This window comes from Oncorhynchus mykiss, chromosome 12 (assembly GCF_013265735.2).
Source record: "Oncorhynchus mykiss isolate Arlee chromosome 12, USDA_OmykA_1.1, whole genome shotgun sequence".
In the NCBI taxonomy this organism is placed as follows: domain Eukaryota; kingdom Metazoa; phylum Chordata; class Actinopteri; order Salmoniformes; family Salmonidae; genus Oncorhynchus; species Oncorhynchus mykiss.
Window position 1 is genome coordinate 2,953,088 of NC_048576.1, and position 17,318 is coordinate 2,970,405.

Consider the following 17,318-nt stretch of genomic DNA (forward strand, 5'->3'; position numbering starts at 1 on the left):
TATAACAGACAGCAGGAACTCATTATAACAGACAGCAGAAACTCATTATAACAGACAGCAGAAACTCATTATAACAGATAGCAGAAACTCATTATAACAGACAGCAGGAACTCATTACAACAGATAGCAGGAACTCATTACAACAGACAGCAGGAACTCATTATAACAGACAACAGGAACTCATTATAACAGACAGCAGAAACTCATTATAACAGACAACAGAAACTCATTATAACAGACAGCAGGAACTCATTATAACAGACAGCAGAAACTCATTATAACAGACAGCAGAAACTCATTATAACAGACAGCAGGAACTCATTATAACAGACAACAGAAACTCATTATAACAGACAGCAGAAACTCATTACAACAGACAGCAGGAACTCATTATAACAGATAGCAGGAACTCATTATAACAGACAACAGGAACTCATTATAACAGACAACAGAAACTCATTAGAACAGACAGCAGGAACTCATTATAACAGACAACAGGAACTCATTATAACAGACAGCAGGAACTCATTACAACAGACAGCAGGAACTCATCATAACAGATAGCAGGAACTCATTATAACAGACAGCAGGAACTCGTTACAACAGATAGCAGAAACTCATTATAACAGACAGCAGGAACTCGTTACAACAGATAGCAGAAACTCATTATAACAGACAGCAGAAACTCATTATAACAGACAGCAGAAACTCATTATAACAGACAACAGAAACTCATTATAACAGATAGCAGAAACTCATTATAACAGACAGCAGGAACTCATTACAACAGACAGCAAGAACTCATTACAACAGACAGCAGGAACTCATTATAACAGACAGCAGGAACTCATTATAACAGACAGCAGAAACTCATTATAACAGACAACAGAAACTCATTACAACAGACAGCAGGAACTCATTATAACAGACAACAGAAACTCATTATAACAGACAGCAGGAACTCATTATAACAGACAGCAGGAACTCATTACAACAGACAACAGAAACTCATTATAACAGACAGCAGAAACTCATTATAACAGACAGCAGAAACTCATTATAACAGACAGCAGAAACTCATTATAACAGACAACAGGAACTCATTATAACAGACAGCAGGAACTCATTATAACAGACAGCAGGAACTCGTTATAACAGACAGCAGGAACTCATTACAACAGACAACAGAAACTCATTATAACAGACAGCAGAAACTCATTATAACAGACAGCAGAAACTCATTATAACAGACAGCAGGAACTCATTATAACAGACAGCAGGAACTCATTATAACAGACAGCAGGAACTCATTATAACAGACAGCAGAAACTCATTATAACAGACAGCAGAAATCATTAGGAACACCTTCCTCATACTGACTATACAAATCATTAGGAACACCTTCCTCATACTGACTATACAAATCATTAGGAACACCTTCCATGATACTGACTATACAAATCATCAGTTTACCCTGATTAACTTTTTAGTCATAGCACAGTTTATGCCGATTAACTTTTTAGTCATACCCCAGTTTACCCTGATTAACTCTTTAGTCATATCCCAGTTTACCCTGATTAACTCTTTAGTCATATCACAGTTTACCCTGATTAACTCTTTAGTCATATCACAGTTTAGCCTGATTAAATCTTTAGTCATACACCAGTTTACCCTGATTAGTTATTTAGTCATACCACAGTTTACCCTGATTAACTCTTTAGTCATACCCTAGTTTACCCTGATTAACTCTTTAGTCACATCCTAGTTTACCCTGATTAACTCTTTAGTCATATCCTAGTTTACCCTGATTAACTCTTTAGTCATACCACAGTTTACCCTGATTAACTCTTTAGTCATACCACAGTTTACCCTGATTAACTCTTTAGTCATACCCCAGTTTACCCTGATTAACTCTTTAGTCATATCCTAGTTTACCCTGATTAACTCTTTAGTCATACCCCAGTTTACCCTGATTAACTCTTTAGTCATACCACAGTTTACCTTTTTGCTTATCGTTTTGCCTACACCTAGTGACGTGCTTTTTAAATTATATGAACAAAAAATATTCAATTTCATTTGGAACGGCAAGCCAGACAAAATTAGAGAGCGTATTTATTTAACAAATATGAATTCGGAGGGCAGAAATGATTTAAATATTAAGGATTTAGACCTCTCACTAAAGGCAACAGTCATACAAAAGTTATACTTAAATCGGTAGGAATGTCTCATCCTATGTTCAAGAATGGCCTTTTTCCCTTTATCTTCTTGCTCCTACCTGAGACGCAGACGTCTCATCTAGACACCTGGAAATGCAAATGCGCTACGCTAAATGCTAAATGCTAAAAAGTTAAAACTCAAACGTTCATTAAAACACACATGCAGGGTATTGAATTAAAGCTACACTCGTTGTGAATCTAGCCAACAAGTCAGATTTTTAAAATGCTTTTCGGTGAAAGCATGAGAAGCTATTATCTGATAGCATGCAACACCCCAATATACCTGAAGGGGACGTAAACAAAAGAATTAGCGTAGCCAGCGCTACACAAAACGCAGAAATAAATTATAAAACATTCATTACCTTTGATGATATTCTTTGTTGGCACTCCTATATGTTCCATAAACATCACAATTGGGTCTTTTTCCCGATTAAATCCGTCCATGTATGCCCAAAATATCCATTTGTATAGCCTGTCTGGTTCAGGAAAAAAGCTCCCTTCCAACACGCAACGTCATTTTTTAAAATTATATAAGTTGCCTATATTCTTTGACAAAACACTTCAACCTACTTTTGTAACCCAACTTTAGGTATTTGTAAACGTTAATAAGCGATCAAATTGATCACTGGGCGATCTGTATTCAATAGCAGCTACTCAAGAAAACGATGTCCTTTGTCTCTCTTCCAAAATCGATTGCTGTATGCTGGACGAAATGAAGGATCTATTTGTCATTACACAAAGGATTTTTGTCAATGAAAATGACGTTTTGGCGACATCGTGTGGAAGTTGTAGGAACTGCAAGCTCCCTGCTATATATTTTTGCTTACAATAAACAATTCAGAGACTGGCGGATTAATACTTTTCTGTGGTTTTTGTGACCAGGTTTTTCTTGGGATTTCGCTTGCTGTTCACGTTCTGTTATAGTCACAGACATTATTTAACCAGTTTTAGAAACTTCAGAGTGTTTTCTATCCACACATACTAATCATATGCATATACTATATTCCTGGCATGAGTAGCAGGACGCTGAAATGTTGCGCGATTTTTAACAGAATGTTCGAAAAAGTAGGGGGTAGACTGAAGAGGATTTAAAGAACATAAATGATTAAAGAAAAATGTGATAAATAAAAGCAGATACAAATTTCATTTAAGGATAAAAAAACTGACAACTGTACGATATACATTTCAAAATAGTTGTGAAGAGATTTTTGATGTACCCATTCCATGTCAGATGGTTTAGGAATTGATACGCAAAACAACACCGGATTCAAAACTTCAAATGTTTCAGTTTATATTACTATACAAAATTCTTGCAACCAATAGAATGTTATATATATGGGGGATACAATCTTCCCAGCTCTGCAGATTCTGCTGTGAGGATCCAATAGAATGTTATATATATGGGGGATAGAATCTTCCCAGCTCTGCAGATTCTGCTGTGAGGATCCAATAGAATGTTATATATATGGAGGATAAAATCTTCCCAGCTCTGCAGATTCTGCTGTGAGGAGCCAATATAATGTTATATATATATGGGGGATAGAATCTTCCCAGCTCTGCAGATTCTGCTGTGAGGATCCAATAGAATGTTATATATATATGGGGGATAGAATCTTCCCAGCTCTGCAGATTCTGCTGTGAGGATCCAATAGAATGTTATATATATATGGGGGATAGAATCTTCCCAGCTCTGCAGATTCTGCTGTGAGGATCCAATAGAATGTTAAATATATGGGGGATACAATCTTCCCAGCTCTGCAGATTCTGCTCTGAGGAGGCAGAGTCATTAGATCATTTATTTTGGTTTTGTCCATATGTTGCTCGTTTTTGGTCACAGGACCAGGAATGGCTGATGAATTGCAAAATTTGCCTAGAACTAACTGACTATGAAAAGCCATAGCCAATCAATCAATAATATAATAATTATTTTAACAAAAAATATATATTTTTAATTTACTATCTGTAGAATCTATGAGAATAGAAATGTTCAATACTTTGTGAAGCATATCAGCACAGTTGAAAAATATATGGCAAATAGAAATTCAAAATGGATGATGTTGAGAGATAGATGGGAGGGGTCGAATGGAGCTGAAGGTTGGGACTAATAACAAGATAACCAATGTAAAACATACGAGGTCTGTAAAATGTATATAGGGTCAGAAATGTTGTGAAATAGCACAGTTACAAATATAAATCAAACTGGATGGACATCAGAAATAGAGGAAGGACTCAAAACAAAATGTAACTATTGTTTACTCCAATTGGGGGAAGGGTAGTAGGGTTTGGAGGAAAAATAAAGGTATATTCTACAAAAAGTATGTATATCTACATACTTGCGAAAGTATTCGGCCCCTTTGAACTTTGAACTTTGCGACCTTTTGCCACATTTCAGGCTTCAAACATAAAGATATAAAACTGTATTTTTTTGTGAAGAATCAACAAGTGGGACACAATCATGAAGTGGAACGACATTTATTGGATATTTCAAACTTTTTTAACAAATCAAAAACTGAAAAATTGGGTGTGCAAAATTATTCAGCCCCTTTACTTTCAGTGCAGCAAACTCTCTCCAGAAGTTCAGTGAGGATCTCTAAATGATCCAATGTTGACCTAAATGACTAATGATGATAAATACAATCCACCTGTATGTAATCAAGTCTCCGTATAAATGCACCTGCACTGTGATAGTCTCAGAGGTCCGTTAAAAGCGCAGAGAGCATCATGAAGAACAAGGAACACACCAGGCAGGTCCGAGATACTGTTGTGAAGAAGTTTAAAGCCGGATTTGGATACAAAAAGATTTCCCAAGCTTTAAACATCCCAAGGAGCACTGTGCAAACGATAATATTGAAATGGAAGGAGTATCAGACCACTGCAAATCTACCAAGACCTGGCCGTCCCTCTAAACTTTCAGCTCATACAAGGAGAAGACTGATCAGAGATGCAGCCAAGAGGCCCATGATCACTCTGGATGAACTGCAGAGATCTACAGCTGAGGTGGGAGACTCTGTCCATAGGACAACAATCAGTCGTATATTGCACAAATCTGGCCTTTATGGAAGAGTGGCAAGAAGAAAGCCATTTCTTAAAGATATCCATAAAAAGTATCGGTCAAAGTTTGCCACAAGCCACCTGGGAGACACACCAAAAATGTGGAAGAAGGTGCTCTGGACAGATGAAACCAAAATTGAACTTTTTGGCAACAATGCAAAACGTTATGTTTGGCGTAAAAGCAACACAGCTCATCACCCTGAACACACCATCCCCACTGTCAAACATGGTGGTGGCAGCATCATGGTTTGGGCCTGCTTTTCTTCAGCAGGGACAGGGAAGATGGTTAAAATTGAGGGTAAGATGGATGGAGCCAAATACAGGACCATTCTGGAAGAACCTGATGGAGTCTGCAAAAGACCTGAGAATGGGATGGAGATTTGTCTTCCAACAAGACAAAGATCAAAAACATAAAGCAAAATCTACAATGGAATGGTTCAAAAATAAACATATTGTAACGACGTTCGTCTGTAGGAGGAGAAGCGGACCAAAAAGCAGCGTGGTGGTTATTCATGTTCTTTAATGGAAAACTGAACAATACATGAAATAACTCAAATCTACAAAACAACAAACGGAACGTGAAAACCTATACAGCCTATCCTGTGACAACAAACACAGTGACAGGAACAATCACCGACAAACACACAGTGAAACCCAGGCTACCTAAGTATGATTCTCAATCAGAGACAACTAATGACACCTGCCTCTGATTGAGAACCATACTAGGCCGAAACATAGAAATGCCCCAAAACATAGAAAAACAAACAGACTGCCCACCCAACTCACGCCCTGACCATACTAACTAAATACAAAACAACGGAAATAGAGGTCAGAACGTGACAGTACCCCCCCCCCCCAAAGGTGCGGACTCCGGCCACAAAACCTTGACCTATAGGGGAGGGTCTGGGTGGGCGTCTGTCCGCGGTGGCGGCTCTGGCGCGGGACGCGGACCCCACTTCACCATTGTCTTAGTCCGCCTCCGTGGCTTACTCACCATGGCCACCCCTCTCAATGACCCCACTGGACAGAGGGGCTGCTCGGGACAGAGGGGCAGCTCGGGACAGAGGTGAAGCAGCTGCTCGGGACAGAGGGACAACTGCTCGGGACAGAGGGACAACTGCTCGGGACAGAGGGGCGATAGCAGCTCGGGACAGAGGGGCGATAGCAGCTCGGGACAGAGGGGCGACAGCAGCTCGGGACAGAGGGGCGGCAGCTGCTCGGGACAGAGGGGCGGCAGCTGCTCGGGACAGAGCGGCGGCAGCTGCTCGGGACAGAGGGGCGGCAGCTGCTCGGAACAGAGGGTCGGCAGCTGCTCGGGCGGCCCCTGGCTGACTGGCGGCACTGGAGACCCCTGGCTGACTGGCGGCACTGGAGACCCCTGGCTGACTGGCGGCACTGGAGACCCCTGGCTGACTGGCGGCACTGGCGGCCCCTGGCTGACTGGCGGCGCTGGGCAGACGGGCGGCACTGGCGGCGCTGGGCAGACGGGCGGCACTGGCGGCGCTGGAGAGGAGGAAGGCTCTGGAAGCGCCGGACTGACGGGCGGCACTGGCGGCGCTGGGCAGAAGGGAGGCTCAGATGGCGCTGGGCAGACGGGAAGCTCAGATGGCGCTGGGCAGAGTAGCTCTCGTAGCGCCGAACAGGCGGGAGACTCCGGCAGCGCCGGAGAAGAGGAAGGCCCTGTTAGCGCCGGAGAGGCGGGAGACTCCGACAGCGCCGGAGAGGAGGAAGGCTCCGGCAGCGCCGGAGAGGCGGGAGGCTCCGGCAGCGGCGCCGGACAGGCGGGAGGCTCCGGCAGCGGCGCCGGACAGGCGGGAGGCTCCGGCAGCGCTGGAGAGGAGGAAGCCCCTGTAAGGATGGGCCGGAGAGACAGCCTGGTACGGGGGGCTGCCACCGGAGGGCTGGTGCGTGGAGGTGGTGACGGATAGACCGGGCCGTGCAGGCGCACTGGAGCTCTTGAGCACAGGGCTGGCACCAACCGCCCTGGCTGGATCTTCACCCTAGCCCGGCAGATGTAGGGAGCTGGGATGTAGCGCACCGGGCTAAGCACGCGTACTGGGGACACCGTGCGAACAACTGCATAACACGGTGCCTGACCAGCACCACGCCCACCACAGTTAGCACTGCTAGGAGCACTGTAGTGCTGTGATGGCACAGGACGTGCAAGGCTAGGGAGATGCACAGGAGGCCTGGTGCGTGAGGCTGGCACAGTCTTCACCAGACCCCTCGCACGCACCTCAGGATGAGTATGGAGAGCTGACCCCGGTGCCATTAAATCCCTGACACGCTCCGTCGGGCGAATGTCGTGCCTCATGCACCAAACCAGCAATTCCCTCATATCTCTCTCCTCCAATTTCCCCATTAACTCCTTCACAGTCTCTGCTTCGCTCACCTCAAACACCAGCTCTGGTTCTGAGCTCCTCCTTGGCTCCTCACGATAAACGGGGGGAGTTGGCTCAGGTCTGAATCCTGACTCTGCCACACTCCCCCTGTGCCTACCCCCCAAGAAATGTTTGGGGCTGACTCTCGGGCTTCCGTCCGCGCCGCCGTGCTTGCTTCGCCAACCTCATTCTCCTGTAACCTTCCGCGCACTGTTCCATCGAATCCCAGGCGGGCTCCGGCACTCTCCCTGGGTCGACCGCCCACCTGTCTATCTCCTCCAAAGTTGTGTAGTCCAGATTCTGCTCCCATGTCCCAAAATCCTGATCTCGCTGTTGCTGTTCCTGCTGCTGCTGCCTCTGTTCCTTCTCCTGCTGCTGTTGCTGTTGCTGTTGCTGTTGCCCGTTACCACGTCGCTTGGTCCTGTTGGGGTGGGTGATTCTGTAACGACGTTCGTCTGTAGGAGGAGAAGCGGACCAAAAAGCAGCGTGGTGGTTATTCATGTTCTTTAATGGAAAACTGAACAATACATGAAATAACTCAAATCTACAAAACAACAAACGGAACGTGAAAACCTATACAGCCTATCCTGTGACAACAAACACAGTGACAGGAACAATCACCCACAAACACACAGTGAAACCCAGGCTACCTAAGTATGATTCTCAATCAGAGACAACTAATGACACCTGCCTCTGATTGAGAACCATACTAGGCCGAAAACATAGAAATGCCCCAAAACATAGAAAAACAAACATAGACTGCCCACTCAACTCACGCCCTGACCATACTAACTAAATACAAAACAACGGAAATAGAGGTCAGAACGTGACACATATCCAGGTGTTAGAATGGCCAAGTCAAAGTCCAGACCTGAATCCAATCGAGAATCTGTGGAAAGAACTGAAAACTGCTGTTCACAAATGCTCTCAATCCAACCTCACTGAGCTCGAGCTGTTTTGCAAGGAGGAATGGGAAAAAATGTCAGTCTCTCGATGTGCAAAACTGATAGAGACATACCCCAAGCGACTTATAGCGGTAATCGCAGCAAAAGGTGGCGCTACAAAGTATTAACTTAAGGGGGCTGAATAATTTTGCACGCCCAATTTTTCAGTTTTTGATTCGTTAAAAAAGTTTGAAATATCCAATAAATGTCGTTCCACTTCATGATTGTGTCCCACTTGTTGTTGATTCTTCACAAAAAAATACAGTTTTATATCTTTATGTTTGAAGCCTGAAATGTGGCAAAAGGTCGCAAAGTTCAAGGGGGCCGAATACTTTCGCAAGGCACCGTATGTGTGTATGTATATATGTGTGTATGTATATCTATATAGGTGTGTGTATGTATATATGTGTGTATGTATATCTATATAGGTATGTGGATGTATATATATATATCTATATAGGTGTGTGCATGTATATATGTGTGTATGTATATCTATATAGGTATGTGGATGTATATATATATATCTATATAGGTATGTGTATGTATATATGTGTATATGTATATCTATATAGGTATGCGTATGTATATATGTTTGTATGTATATCTACAGTGGGGAGAACAAGTATTTGATACACTGCTGATTTTGCAGGTTTTCCTACTTACAAAGCATGTAGAGGTCTATCTATAATTGTATCATAGGTACACTTCAACTTTGAGAGACGGAATCTAAAACAAAAATCCAGAAAATCACATTGTATGATTTTTAAGTAATTAATTTGGATTTTATTGCATGACATAAGTATTTGATACATCAGAAAAGCAGAACTTAATATTTGGTACAGAAATCTTTGTTTGCAATTACAGAGATCATACGTTTCCTGTAGTTCTTGACCAGGTTTGCACACACTGCAGCAGGGATTTTGGCCCACTCCTCCATACAGACCTTCTCCAGATCCTTCAGGTTTCGGGGCTGTCGCTGGGCAATACGGACTTTCAGCTCCCTCCACAGATGTTCTATTGGGTTCAGGTCTGGAGACTGGCTAGGCCACTCCAGGCCCTTAAGATGCTTCTTACGGATCCACTCCTTGGTTGCCCTGACTGTGTGTTTTGAGTCGTTGTCATGCTGGAAGACCCAGCCACGACCCATCTTCAATGCTCTTACTGAGGGAAGGAAGATATTGGCCAAGATCTCGCGATACATGGCCCCATCCATCCGCCCCTCAATACGGTTCAGTCGTCCTGTCCCCTTTGCAGAAAATAATCCCCAAAGAATGATGTTTCCACCTCCATGCTTCACGGTTGGGATGGTGTTCTTGGGGTTGTACTCATCCTTCTTCTTCCTCCAAACACGGTGAGTGGAGTTTAGACCAAAAAGCTCTATTTTTGTCTCATCAGACCACATGACCTTCTCCCATTCCTCCTCTGGATCATCCAGATGGTCATTGGCAAACTTCTGACAGGCCTGGACATGCAGGATTTTAATCCATGACGGCATAGTGTGTTACTAATGGTTTGAGACTTTCTTTGAGACTGTGGTCCCAGCTCTCTTCAGGTCATTGACCAGGCCCTGCCGTGTAGTTCTGGGCTGATCCCTCACCTTCCTCATGATCATTGATGCCGCATGAGGTGAGATCTTGCATGGAGCCCCAGACTGAGGGTGATTGACCGTCATCTTGAACGTCTTCCATTTTCTAATAATTGCACCAACAGTTGTTGCCTTCTCACCAAGCTGCTTGCCTATTGTCCTGTAGCCCATCCCAGCCTTGTGCAGGTCTACAATTTTAACCCTGATGTCCTTACACAGCTCTCTGATCTTGGCCATTGTGGAGAGGTTGGAGTCTGTTTGATTGAGTGTGTGGACAGGTGTCTTTTATACAGGTAACGAGTTCAAACAGGTGCAGTTAATACAGGTGGAGAGCAGGAGGGCTTCTTAAAGAAAAACTAACAGGTCTGTGAGAGCCGGAATTCTTACTGGTTGTTAGGTGATCAAATAATTATGTCATGCAATAAAATGCAAATTAATTACTTTAAAATCATCTGGATTTACAGACATGCTTTGTAAGTAGGAAAACCTGCAAAATCGGCAGTGTATCAAATACTTGTTCTCCCCACTGTATATAGGTGTGTGTATGTAAACATGTGTTTATGTATATCTATATAGGTGTGTGTATTTATATATGTGTATATGTGTATATCTATATAGGCATGTGTATGTATATATGTGTATATGTATGCATATGTGTATGTACCTGTATGTATATGGATATATATATTTACCCCAAAAATATATGGGGGGGTTGGAAATGATGCAGATAATTACATTGATGGAAGCAACATTCTTTCCTCAATATTAAGCTTATCCACCCCTTAAAATATATATATATAAATATATATTTTTTACAGACTCTTACTAGAGCTGGCTGCTTGGTCAAAATGAGCAATTGGGGGAGAAGGGCATTGGTCAGGGAGGAGGCCAAGAACAAGATGGCCACTCTGACAGAGCTCCAGAGTTCCTCTGTGGAGATGGGAGAACCTTCCAGAAGGATAACCATCTCTGCATCACTCTACCAATCAGACCTTTATGGTAGTGTGGCCAGACGGAAGTCACTACTCAGTAAAAGGCACGACAGCCCTCTTGCAGTTTGCCAAAAGCCACCTAAAGAATCTCAGACCATGAGAAACAAGATTCTCTGGTCTGATGAAAGCAAGATTGAACTCTTTGGCCTGAATTTCAAGGGTCTCGTGTGGAGGAAACCTGGTACCAACTCTACGGTGATTCATGGTGGTGGCAGCATCTTGCTGTGGGGATGTTTTTCAGCGGCAGGGAAAGATGAACGGAGCAAAGTACAGAGAGATCGCTGATGAAAACCTGCTCCAGAGGTTCACCTTCCAACAGGACAATGACCTTAAGCACACAGTCAAGACAACGCAGGATTGGCTTCAGGACAAGCCTCTGAATGTTCTTGAGTGGCCCAGCCTCAGTGTAGAGTTGAACCTGATGGAACATATCTAGAGAGACCTGATAATAGCTGTGCCGCGATGGTCCCCTCCAACCTGACAGAGCTTGAGAGGATCTGCAGAGAAGAGTATGAGAAACTGCCCAAATAAAGGTGTGCCAAGCTTGTAGCGTCATGTCCAAGAAGACTTTATACTTTTTAAAAAATGCTTTAATAAAAATGAGGAGGGAATGAGAAGGGTAGGGGGGTGTGGAGGAAATGAGAAGGGTAGGGGGGTGAGGAGGAAATGATAAGGGTAGGGGGGTGAGGAGTCCATGAGAAGGGTAGGGGGGAGTGGAGGAAATGATAAGGGTAGGGGGGTGAGGAGGAAATGAGAAGGGTAGGGGGGTGAGGAGGAAATGAGAAGGGTAGGGGGGTGAGGAGTCCATGAGAAGTGTAGGGGTGGTGCGGAAGGTATGAGAAGGGTAGGGGGGTGAGGAGGGAATGAAAAGGGTAGGGGGTGAGGAGAGTTCGAGTTGGGCAGCTTACACGCCTCTGTCCGCTATGGGTATGTCTTTGTCCTGTCCTGTCCCAGCCCTGCCCCAGTGGTTGGAGCTAAACCACAGAGTAAACACACTGATCCCAAAATACCACAGAGTAGAGAATACAGAGTAGAAACAGCATTGCATTCTCAAAACACTTCCCAGGCTCACACAAACACAGCATTCTACTTATCCCACTCTCTTTCCTGCAGAATTCACTCTGAGCTGCAGAATTCACTCTGAGCTATAGCTTTCACTCTGAGCTGTAACCTTCACTCTGAGCTATAGCTTTCATTCTGAGCTGTAGCCTTCACTCTGAGCTGTAGCTTTCACTCTGAGCCGTAGTCTTCACTCTGAGCTGTAGCCTTCACTCTAAGCAGTAGCCTTTACTATGAGCTGTAGTCTTCACTAAAAGCATTAGCTTTCACTCTGAGCTGTATCCTTCACTCTGAGCTATAGCTTTCACTCTGAGCTGTAGTCTTCACTATAAGCATTAGCCTTCATTCTGAGCTGTAGCCTTCACCTTGAGCTGTAGCTTTCACTCTGAGCTGTAGTCTTCACTCTGAGCTCTAGCCTTCACTCTGAGCTGTAGCCTTCACTCTATGCAGTAGCCTTTACTATGAGCTGTAGTCTTCACTAAAAGCATTAGCTTTCACTCTGAGCTGTAGCTTTCACTCTGAGCTGTAGCTTTCACTCTGAGCTGTAGGCTTCACTCTGAGCGATAGCTTTCACTCTGAGCAATAGTCTTCACTCTGAGCTGTAGCTTTCACTATGAGCTGTAGCTTTCACTCTGAGCTGTAGCCTTCACTCTGAGCTGTAGCCTTCACTCTGACCTGTAGCCTTCACTCTGAGCTGAGAGGTCTTACCTGGCCCCCCGAGAGCCATTCAGAGGTCTTACCCAGCCCTTGAGGATCTTCAGAAGTCCTACCCAGCCCCCAGAGGGCCTTCAGAGGTCATAACCAGCCCCCAGAGGGCCTTCAGAGGTCCTATCCAGCCCCCAGAGGGCCTTCAGAGGTCCTACCCAGGTCCCGAGGGCCTTCACAGGTCCTACCCAGGTTTGAAATGGCCTTCAGAGATCCTACCCAGCCCCCAGAAGGCCTTCAGAGGTCCTACCCAGCCCCCAGAGGGCCTTCAGAATTTCTACCTAGGTCCCCCGATGGCCTTCAAAGGCCCTACCCAGGTCCCCCAGAGAGCCGTCAGAAGTCCTACCCAGCACCCAGGGGGCCTTCAGAGCTCTTACCCAGTCCAGAGGACCCGGGGCACCAATTGTTACCACTGCTATTCATCCTCCATTTGGTCTTTCTCTATGTCTCACAACTGATGAAATTCCTGTTTGTCCTCTAACCATTAATCAATTTGTCCATGTGATGATCTGTATTCCACAATGTCTTTCTCTGTGCTGTGACTACATGCCCACTGTCCTGTACTGTGTCCCAAAACGGTCTCCAGCTTAGTCAATGTCCCTGTGTACTGTATTGTCTAATGTGTTGTCTCTCCTCTCTCCCTGCAGTGAAGCCAGACCCCCCTGAAAAGGTGGTGGCCACGCCCATCCCTAACAACGTTCGTCGTCTGGAGGTCACCTGGAATAGCCCTTCTACCTGGCCAGATGTAGAGAGCTTCCCCCTGAAGTACTTCCTACGATACAAACCCCTCATCAGGGACCAGTGGCAACACGTGAGTTATAGATACAAATGTAACACACACACACACTCAACACACACTCAAAAATGACTGGTAAATGATCCAGGACCAGCTCAGTTAATCCCTACCATTGTGACAATGAGTTGTCATAATGCTGCATCAAATGTACATGATCCTAGGGCATTGGCAAACACAATGTAAGTCATTTAATTTATGTACCCTTAATTGCAATGAATTCATCTGTTTATCCTACAGCTATTGTAAGCAGTAATCTTGAGCCTATAAACCAGAGTTACACTGTTTGCACTGAGGCGGTGTGCAATAGTAGGAAGACCACTTTATGCAGCTCACCCTGCACTATCAGCTCCAATGTAAATAACATGAGTAAGTCTACATCTGATAAGCTTCCCAGTAAAGCATTAAAATAATCAAGCAACCCAGCAACCCAGCTAAAAATAGCCCATATTAACATATGCAGCCTAAGAAACAAGGTCCATGAAGTCAATAACTTGCTTGTAACAGATGTTTTTCATATTCTGACTATCTCTGAAACTCACTTAGATAATATCTTTAACGATACAGTGGTAGCAATACATGGTTATAACTACAGAAAATACAAAAATGCCAATGGGGTCAGTGTTGCGGTCTATATTCAGAACCACATTCCTGTAAAGCTTAGAGACGATCTCATGTGAAATACTGTTGAAATAATATGGCTACAGGTTCATCTGCTTCACCTAAAGCCATTCTGGTGGGAAGCTGCTATAGACCACCAAGTGCTAACAGTCAGTATCTGGATAATATGTGTGAAATGCTTGATAATGTACGTATGTGATATCAACAGAGAAGTGTCTTGTCTGGGGGATTTAAAATATTGACTGGCTCTCATCAAACTGCCCACTCAGGAAAAAGCTTCAAACTTTAACCAGTGCCTGCAACCTGGTTCAGGTTATCAGTCAACCTACCTGGGTAGTTACAAACAGCACAGGAATGAAATCAGCAACATGTATAGATCACATCTTTACTAATGCTGCAGATATTTGCTTTAAAGCAGTATCCAAATCTATAGGATTTAGTGATCAGAATACAGTAGGCATATTTAGGAAATCCAAAGTTCCAAAGGCTGGGCCTAATATTGTGTATAAGAGGTCGTACAATCCATTTCGTAGTCATTCATGTGTTGATGATGTAAATAATATTTGCTGGTCTGTGGTGTAATGAGGAGCAACCAGACGCTGCACTTGTCACATTTATGAAACAAGTTATTCCAGTCACTAGTAAACACGCACCCATTCAGAAAATGACTGTAAAAACTGTTAAATCCTCTTGGATTGATGAGGAATTGAAACATTGGTTGAGAGGGATGAGGCAAAAGGTATGGCAAATAGGTCTGGCAGCCCAACTGATTGGCAAACGTACTGCACATTAAGAAATCATGTGACTAAACGAAATAAAAATAAAAATAAACTACACTATGGAAGAAAGATAAATTATATAAAGAATGATAGTAAAAAGCTTTGGGGCACCTTAAATGACATTTTGGGGTAAAAAGCTAACTCGGCTCCTTCATTCATTCAATCCGATGGTGCATTCATCACAAAGCCCACTGATATTGCAAACTTCTCAAATTTATTTTTCATTGGCAAGTTAAGCAAACTTAGGGATGACTTGCCAGCAACAAGAGCTGACATTACTGTACATATCCAAGTATATCGGACCAAATTATGAAAGACAAGAATTGTACTTTTGAATTCCGTAAAGTCAGTGTGGAAGAGGTAAACAAATTATTGTTGTCTATCAGCAACACACACTCAACACGTGAGTTATAGATACACAAGTAACACACACTCAACACGTGAGTTATAGATACACGTGTAACACACACTCAACACGTGAGTTATAGATACACATGTAACACACACTTAACACGTGAGTTATAGATACACGTTATAGATGTTTGTTGCTTGTTGGACCACCACAAGTCTCCAGAACAGCTTCAATGCGCCTTGGCATAAATTCTACAGATTTCTGGAACTCTATTGGTGTGCTGTGACACCGCTCTTCCCTAAGAAATTCCATCATTTGGTGTTTTGTTGATGGTGGTGTAAAACACTGTCTCAGGCGTCGCTCCAGAATCTCCCATAAGTCTTCAATTTGGTTAGGATCTGGTGACTGAGAGCCATGGTAGCCAAAATAATGGGCAGTACAAGACCCTAAGCATGATGGATTGTTAATTGCACACCTGTGTGGAAGCACCTGCTTTCGATATACTTTGTTTTCCCCCATTTATTCAAGCTTTACCTTTATTTGGTCAGTTTGCTGCAGAATAAACCTTTATTTAGTCAGTTTGCTGTGGAATAAACCTTTATTTAGTCAGTTAGTGTGGAATAAACCTTTATTTAGTCAGTTTGCTGTGGAATGAACCTTTATTTAGTCAGTTAGTGTGGAATAACCCTTTATTTAGTCAGTTTGCTGTGGAATAAACCTTTATTTAGTCAGTTAGTGTGGAATAAACCTTTATTTAGTCAGTTAGTGTGGAATAAACCTTTATTTTGGCAGTTAGCTGCAGAATAAACCTTTATTTAGTCAGTTTGCTGTGGAATAAACCTTTATTTAGTCAGTTAGTGTGGAATAAACCTTTATTTAGTCAGTTTGCTGCAGAATAAACCTTTATTTAGTCAGTTTGCTGTGGAATAAACCTTTATTTAGTCAGTTAGTGTGGAATAAACCTTTATTTAGTCAGTTAGTGTGGAATAAACCTTTATTTAGTCAGTTTGCTGCAGAATAAACCTTTATTTCGTCAGTTAGTGTGGAATAAACCTTTATTTAGTCAGTTTGCTGTGGAATAAACCTTTATTTAGTCAGTTAGTGTGGAATAAACCTTTATTTTGTCAGTTAGCTGCTGAATAAACCTTTATTTAGTCAGTTTGCTGTGGAATAAACCTTTATTTAGTCAGTTAGCTGTGGCATGAAACTTTAGCAAAGATGATTAATGTACAGAATAGGTCATGTAACTGACTTCTGCGCTGAAGCCAGAGGTCAGATTCCCTACATCACTGGTTCGTTGTGTTTGCAGAATGTTAGGCTATGTATTGATTAAGCTAGCTATATTACAGAGGACAGGGCTAACATTTTTTCCAGGACAATATACTGTATTATTGATTCAAAAGGTAATGAAAAAGGTGATGAATTAGACGGTGAACTAGGTGATGAACAAGGTGGTGAACTAGGCGGTGAACTAGGTGGTGAACCAGGCGGTGAACTTGAAGATGAACTAGGAGATTAACAAGGAGGTGAACTAGGAGATGAACTAGGTGGTGAACTAGGAAATGAACTAGCTGATGAACTAGGAGGGGAACTAGGAGACAAACTAGATGATGAACTAGGTGGTGAACTAGGTCGTGAACTAGGTGGTGAATTAGGTGATGAACTAGGTGGTAAACGAGGAGGTGAACTAGGTGATGAACTAGGTGATGAACTAGGTGATGAACTAGGAGGTGAACTAGGTGATGAACTAGGCAGTGAACTAGGAGGTGAACAAGGCTTTGAACAAGGTGGTGTACCACGAGGTGAACTAGGTGGTGAACTAGGTGGTGAAGAAGGCGGT

At 43.3% G+C, this 17,318-nt stretch overlaps 1 protein-coding gene across 1 annotated transcript in view; it reads left to right on the forward strand.

Annotated features, from left to right (window-relative positions):
• cntfr (ciliary neurotrophic factor receptor) overlaps positions 1-17,318 on the forward strand; it is a 515,148-nt gene that overhangs the window by 420,504 nt on the left and 77,326 nt on the right. Inside the window, exon 6 of the mRNA XM_036936729.1 lies at positions 13,581-13,744. Within this exon, the coding sequence (XP_036792624.1) occupies positions 13,581-13,744 (164 nt within the window). The remainder of the gene's footprint in view (positions 1-13,580; positions 13,745-17,318) is intronic.